The sequence below is a fragment of the Lolium rigidum genome, chromosome 1 (genome assembly GCF_022539505.1).
Source record: "Lolium rigidum isolate FL_2022 chromosome 1, APGP_CSIRO_Lrig_0.1, whole genome shotgun sequence".
In the NCBI taxonomy this organism is placed as follows: domain Eukaryota; kingdom Viridiplantae; phylum Streptophyta; class Magnoliopsida; order Poales; family Poaceae; genus Lolium; species Lolium rigidum.
Genome location: NC_061508.1, coordinates 272,464,081 through 272,472,169, shown reverse-complemented (window position 1 = coordinate 272,472,169; position 8,089 = coordinate 272,464,081). Strand labels below are relative to the sequence as shown.

Below are 8,089 nucleotides of genomic sequence, written 5' to 3'. Positions count from 1 at the left end.
GAGTGGTAATTGCAATCTGAAATAAAAATGGCAGCAGGAAAACATGTAGCAGAACTGGTTGTAAACGGTGTTTAAATGTTTGGAAACAAGGCATAGGGATCATACTTTCACTAGTGGACACTCTCAACAATGATACCATAATTGAATACATACATATTATCACTTCACTATGCTACTTTTGAACAACTCTCCGGTTTGATATTAAACACAAATTCCCTGCGTAGGGATGCATAAGCACTCCTTAAAGTTCGTATTCCCAATCTATGGACGCCCCACGATGTCACTTAAAGCATACAAAGATGGTACTAACTAGACACCACAATTCATAAGTATTTCTATAAATTAAGGTTAAGAAACAAACACGGTGTGCAAATTGTCACCTTCACACCGTTGGACAAGGTGTCCCCGGAGATCACATAATAAAACCATTTGAGTAGCACAATAGTTGAAAAATAACATCTACTTATTCAACTATATTACAAAGCTCATGATCACATAAAGATCATACATGGAGAGATAGATATTGGTGTAAAACAAGCATGGGGCATCAAAAATTATAGATACGTTTGCAACGTATCAACATCCCCAAGCTTAACTCCTGCTCGTCCTCGAGTAGGTAAGTGATAACAAAACTAATTTTTGAGGTGACATGAAGCCAACACAATCTTGATCAAGTTATTGTAAGACCATTGTAAGCTAGAATCAAAGTACTCTAAACATAGACATGATAGATATAATTCTAACAATAGAACTTAGCAACTATGTTATAACATGAGAAGTAACTCAAACAAAGGATCATGAATAATAGTGCACTAAAAGCAACTGTTTGTTTACGAGCATAGAGAAAACACATCAAAGTGGTACTCATCTTGTCCTTTATGGAGTAGCAAAACATAAATGCCAGGATGCATTTAAAGTTCAAAGGGTGACTAGATACAAGTAATTTAAGAACAAGTAATAGCATAATCATGAATCAATCAATAATAAATTTTGGGACTATGCACATTATACTCATAATGACAACTATGCTCTCTTAATTGGTGCATAAAGCAAGAAGATGAAGACTCAACATAAAAGTAAGAGAGAGGGTCCTTCGTAGAAGGAAGCACGATTAACAAGTTTTATAAACCCTCCAAAAAGTATGGTACTCATTAGTTTTGAGCTCTCATTACCCCTATCATAAGAATCTTGAATGGTTAAAGTTAATGTGAGGGAAAATATGAGATATGCTTCACAAATCACAAGTTGAAAATTCCGTGCCCCTTGAATACGAGTACCTAAACCTCATGCTACTCAACTTAGGTCCCAAATAAGTTCTTGTCATTGTAAGTATAGATGTATCATTGAGAACGCCAACGGGGTATCTCCCGCCCCATGATATGTAAGTTCTCCTGCCGATATAGGAGCAATCCCATGCCAAAATGACAAGGCAAACAGACAATGAGAATCTCAGCAATCCTTTTATTTACTATGGGCATAACTTTTTATTGAAGATGCGTCATAAAATGCTCACTATGGTTCGCTGTAAATTTCCACCATGAATGATGCATGGCTTAAGTTGGCCGCCCAGGCGTTTCTCTTACATATATACAAACTCCATGGACTTACAAGTTTCCATTTTATTTCGCACCGCTAGGCATCCATAAACAAAAGTACATGATATCAACTAAATAGGAATAAGTGCAATGTTGAAAGCATGGTTGTGCTAACTCCCAACTCGCAATTTGCAAGCATATAATGTTCATAAGATAGTCACAATGGCTCAAGTTTATTAAGTACAAAAAAGTAAATGTGCCATCAAGTTCGTGAGAGCTTTACTAACTAATTTTCTCATGATTTTTTTTAATTTGGAAGATAAATAAAAACATTATGAATATACTTGGAATAGAAATGATGCTAGTAGGTAGATAAGTTGGACACAGTTAGCAAACTTTTGTTTTTGGTGGTTGGATGCACGAGTATAGCTCATACTCAGTACATGCGAAAGCTAGCAAAAGACTGGGAGTAACCAACGAAGAGAGCAGTAATGGCCATAATCATGCATAGCGACAAAACATTATCAATCAAAGCATAAAGTGATATTACAAGTCAAAAACTAAATGATCATAGAGGCTTTAGTTGACTGATTTGTGGTCATACATGGTATAAAACATGTGCCAAGTCAACCCAATAAAGCATCAAAGAAGAATACCACAATATTATGCTTTGTATGATGGAAACAAAACATGATTCTTTCAATGACACATTAAGAACTCTCAGCCTATTTGAGACAAGTCATGCTAAAATAATAAATACTAAGCAATAAGAATAACATCCAACATGACATGCCAAAGTCTATGCCACAGTCTATACAAGCTTCTTTTTGCATCACTATAAGCATGAAACATTTTACTCGTTGACATGGGCATACCCTTATGGAGAAGGCCCAACAAGGCAACCCGAAGAAGTAGTCGACTAGGACTCTTGTAAAACCCTAGGCTGGTTGCATATATAAAGCCAGCCAGGGAACCCGATAGAGGGACAACAGAGAGACAACATAGCTTCGCCTATGTCGGCACCCTGTAAACATACATATGATCATATACTGGATTGCTAGCAGCACGTAGGGATCCTCCACCGAGGGGACCTGAAGCTGGGTACGTCGTGTGCCTAATCTCGCTCCCGGAATCTCCATCGTCGCTCTCTCCCGAAACCTAAGTCTACAATACGTAGGCATTGGCGAAATGATCCCTCGTCAATTGCCGCCGTCCCTGGGGACCGTGACGACCGGATTTTGTTATCCGGGCGGGATCCATCATCATCAACAACGGTCAGATCACATCTGACCGGCGGCACGTTCAGCAACTTCGTCGATAAAGCATGGCGATTCCATCATCATCAACAGTGACGTTTTCTCCATTGCCGCGCCAAGCCAGAGAACACGGATTTCCGATCTGATCTACAATGGTCTACGTGGATTTGGCTATGAAGCACCAAGTACAAGGGCCGTCTTTCTCATTCTTCGACTACACGTCGGGGCAGCTCCCTCAGTGAATGTTGTCTCAGGCACCCGACGTATCATCAATCCATCAAGTTCCAAGAAGCTGCTGCAACCCACGTGGTTTGGTCTCAAAAAAAAAAACTCAAGATTGATTCAACTACTCTTTGCCAGCGATACCTTACAAGCAAAGGAAAAGGAAAAATACTACGGAGTAGGAATTCGATCCTACGAGTCGGGCGTGAACAAGGCGCTTGCCGCTGCGATGTTGCGGAAAAGGAAAAAAAAGTCTGCGAGAGGAATCCGGGGCAACTCTCTGTCGACTGTCAATCAAGAAAAGTCTACGGACCCGAAACAGTCTAAAAAATCGGAGAGTACAAAGTCGAAGAATCCTTTAAGTATTCCGTTCATCCGCCAGCGAGACGCACACTCGCCAATTCGTCATCCGGCACAAAGACTACAAGCTTTGCTTTCACGTCCATGATCAAGGACTCCGCCGCCGCGCCTCCATCCGCGTCGACTGCGTCACATCTTCTTCCGGCCAAACGCCGTATCATACCGTAGTACTCGGAGCTCGTCCTTAGCAGACTCTCCCGTCGCGAACTTGTCATACCTCAGAAGGACCATCAGGTCCTATATTTTCAATTACGCAAAATTTATTTTAGCCAAATATTATCAGCTCGTGCTATTATCTGCGCGCGAATTTGCGCACTATAATATAACTGCAGATTGAAACAAAGAGTTAACTACTCTACTCGCTCGACTGCGCCTACCATTGCGCACCCGCCATGTGCTCGGGGGCTCGCCTGTCGTGGACCCGACATTGCGGACTCGATATACTCGGGTGTTCGCCAGCTGCATATCCGCCATATCGATTGCGTCCTCTTCATCGACTACTTCGGGCCAGGCGCCGCGCGACTACATCAGCTATGTCCGCCACATGATTTTCTTCCACGTCGGCTCCACCGCAGCCGATAAAAAATCTAAGTGTTCCTTTTACAAGAGTCAATTATTATTTACTTTCGCCACACCCAAATACTTGGGGGATTACAATATTACAACAAATTCACCCAACCACTCGGGGCTGCGCCATGACATCGTTACCGCAAATACACCAATGGATTTATTTTCTTCGGCTCTGGATATATTTCCTTCGGCTCAGTGGATTTATTTTGTCCGGCTTACTGAAATTATCTTCTTCAGCTTAGTGGATTCATCTTCTTCGGCTTACTGGATTTTGTCTTCGTCGGATTCATCTTATAAGGATATCATCGGATTCATCTTCTATGGTTATTACTGGGTTTATTTTCTTCGGGTCAATGGATTCATCCTCTAGGATATCATCAGATTCATATTCTATGGTTATTACTGGATTCTTCGGTTCAATGGATTTATCTTCAATATATGCTTCATATTTAATGTGGATTCATATTATATTATTGTCAATGGATTTATCCTAAATGGCTTCACCTTATATGACGCCGCGACTCCGTTAACTTCTTCTGATATCATGACTAACACTCGGGGGCTCGACAATGACTTCGCCGTGGGTCAGAACTGCGACATGGCGCCTAAGCAACAATCATGACATCACCCCAACAGCGCTCGGGGGCTCGGTTATTTCTTCATCAATAATTTGGCAAAATCTATTTTCGCTATTTGGTGGTTTCCACTTGGTACTAAAAACATTATTTTTATTTTCTAAATAATATTGTATTTTCACATATAACTTGTTAAACGTGACCAAACCTTACATGCAGAGTAATATGAAATAGAGAATAGTATGGTAGCATATTAATGTAGAGGTGGTGTTTTGGCTTATAGGTGCATATACATTTCATTTATTATAGAAAATACATAAAAACAAGTTTTAAAATATCAAAAAAATCCGAAATAAAATTTAAGGTATACTCATGATATTCTATGTTAGCACACAAGTTTTTGGAGAAAAAACATTTTATTTTTCCTGCATAAAAAGACAAAAGAAAGATGTTGCGTGAGTAGTCATGTTGGAGCATCAAAACTTGTCTTTTTACATGAGACACAAAACTGTTCTTCTTTTTTCGAAGACTTATATACGAAAATAAAATGCCCATATGTGCACGGAAGACTTAATGGAAAATTCAATACTATAATTTTATCTTAGATTCTTTTTACATTTTGAAATGTGTTTTCATATAATGGGTTCGTACCCGTGAGCCGAATTGAATTTTCCATTAATATAGCAATACAATGTACAACAAACTGGAATTGGCACGGAAATGTACAGGATTCAGTCCAAAATAAATAACAAAGAACAATCAATACAAAATCATCTTGTGACCTCCGGGACTAAAAGTACACCCCAAGGATGATAAAACAATCTCACTGGACGGCAACTATGCGATCATCTCCGGAGTGATGGCAGAGCAGACATCCTTCTGCTTGGAGGCCATGGCAGCAGCAGAGGCAGGGGTGGCGCCGGAGCCGGTGAATCACGGGCACTGGAGGGCCGCGGCCGCCGGTAAACGCTTGGCGGGGTCGCAGGTTAGGAGCCCGTCCAAAACCTCTAGCCCGTCTCGTGACAGGCGCTCTTCGGGGAACAGCTCGCGCAGCCGCGGATTGCCGTGGGTGCCGCCGAGCACTTGGAAGATCCTGAGGAGCTGGTCGGTAGTGTTCTGCCCCCCTGAACAGCGGCTTGCCGGCGAGCAGCTCCCCCATGACGCAGCCAAGGGACCAGGCGTCCACGAGCTCGTCATACTCCGGCTTCCCCAGGAGCACCCAGGGCGCACCTGGTGACCAAATGGTCACTTTGCCGTGTGCTGCCCCAGGTCGTATGGCAAAGGAGGGTCGATCTGGGAGGCTATGATCTCTCTTTGCTGTGCACTATCACAACAAAGAGGACACGACAGAGGGGGCGCACGACAGAGGGAGGCACACGACAGAGGAAGCTGCACGGCAGAGGGAGGCACACGACAACGGTCACTGGCTTTGCCGTGCGAGGTTGCACGACAAAATCTCCCCATCAGCCGTGTTGTCTCACTCGCGACGGCGTGAAGTAACTTTTCTGTGCCGTGACGGGTAGCCAAGCGCACCTTGCACGACAAAGGCTTTGCCGTGCACTTTTAAGGCTTTTCCGTGTACTTAGAGCTACACTGCAAAGCATCGATTTCCTAGGATTAATCCCATGGTGTAATTTTTGTAAATATATGTTTCTTAATTTCCGTGCCTTATATTGAGGACGGGAGGGAGTATGAAATAGAGAAGGGTATTGTAGCATATTGATGTAGGAGGTGGTGTTTTGGGGCATAGGTGCATATGCATCTATTATAGAAAATGCATAAAAAAGCAAGTTCTAAAATATCAAAAATTTCCGAAATAAAATTTAACATATACATAGGATATTCTACGTTAGCACACAAGTTTTCGGAAAAAAAACATTATATTTTGCCAGCGTAAAAAGGATTAAAAAAAGATGTTACTGGAGCATCAAAACTTATTTTTTTACATGAGAGACAAAAAATGTTTTTTTTCGAAGACTTATATACAAACATAAAATGCCCATATGTGTACAGAAGACTTAATGGAAAATTCAATTCTAAAATTTTATTTCAGAATTTTTTAATATTTTGAAATGTGTTTTCACGTGATGGACATCCGTGAGCCGGATTGAATTTTCCATTAAATGTAGCGATACAATGTACAACAAACTGGAATTGGCACCGAAATGTACATGGAGGATCAATCCAAAATGAATAACAAAGAACAATCAATACAAAATCATCTTGTGAGCTGCAACCTGCAAGACTAAACCCCAAAGATGATAATCTCACTGGACGGCAACTATGCGATCAGCTCCCGGAATGATGGCAGAGCAGACATCCTTCTGCTTGGGGGCCACGGCAGCAGCAGAGGCAAGGGTGGCGCCGGAGCCGGTGAACCACGGGCACTGGAGCGCCGCGACCGCCGGCAAACGCTTGGCGGGGTCGCAGGTGAGGAGCCCGTCCAAAACCTCCAGCCCGTCCCGTGACAGTCGCTCTTCGGGGAACAGCTCGCGCAGCCGCGGGTTGCCGTGGGCGCCGCCGAGCACTTGGAAGATCCTGAGGAGCTGGTTGGTGAGAGTTTTAGTGTTCTGCCCCCGGAACAGCGGCCTGCCGGCGAGCAGCTCCCCCATGACGCTGCCGAGGGACCAGGCGTCCACGAGCTCGTCGTACTCCGGCTTCCCCAGGAGCACCTCCGGAGCCATGTACCAGAGCGTCCCGGCCTGGCCGCGCGACGGCCTCTCGTTCATGGACACGGCCAGCCCGAGGTCGCAACATATCTTCACCACCACGTCGCGCCGGCCCTCCACGACGCCAAGCCCGAGGAGGATCTTCCCGGGCTTGATGTCCCGTTGGACGATGCGGCGCTCCTGCATCCTCCCGGCGCCGCCCAGCAGCTGCCGCATCACGCGCCGCGTCTCCTCCTCCGTGAACGGTTTGCCCCGTCGGCGCAGGACGTGGGCGAGGCTCGGGCCGATGTGCTCCAGGACGAGGCTGCACTCGCCCGTGCGCGGGACGGGACCCGCGCGATGCCGTGGAAGCCGACGACGGAGGGGTGGCCGCGGCACGCGGCCAGATAGCACGCCTACCGCAGCAGCTCGCGGTGAAGCACGACTTAGGAATGGCGGCTCCTCTCCTTGCAGCCTGCGCGCGCCGGTGAGATGCATGTGCCGCGGTGGCGCGCCTTGACGACGACGCCAAAGCCGCCCTTTCCGAGCACGCGCGTCAGCTCGTACCTCGTAGTCGTCGGTGTTTTTCCGAGCTAGGACGGAGAGGTGGCACCACCGCCGTACCTGCCCAAGTTTTCGTGGCGCGCGCGCAACTCATTGATCATGCCAGTGTAACAGTGTTGAGTCGGACTCGGACGGGAGAGAGGACGCGCTTTCAACACCGACTCCCATCTTACTCCGTGATCAATATAAGCTGTACGTGCAGTTCAGCTCTTCTGCATACACACATCCACCGGCCTGAGAGGAGCCCTAGATTGCAAGCTCGATCGTGAATTCGCCGCCATGGCCGCGCCCGCGCAGACCAGCCCGCTCCGCCGCTGGAAGCCCTTCTTCCGCGCCTTCGACTCCATCGACGCCGCCAT

At 45.5% G+C, this 8,089-nt stretch overlaps 1 protein-coding gene across 1 annotated transcript; it reads right to left on the bottom strand.

The window, feature by feature from the left end:
• Positions 1 to 6,785: 6,785 nt before the first annotated feature.
• On the bottom strand, positions 6,786 to 7,664 carry LOC124658977 (putative cyclin-dependent kinase F-2). Its single transcript, XM_047196958.1, has one exon. The coding sequence runs from the start codon at positions 7,662 to 7,664 to the stop codon at positions 6,786 to 6,788; it is 879 nt and encodes a 292-aa protein (XP_047052914.1).
• Between the last annotated feature and the right edge of the window lie 425 nt (positions 7,665 to 8,089).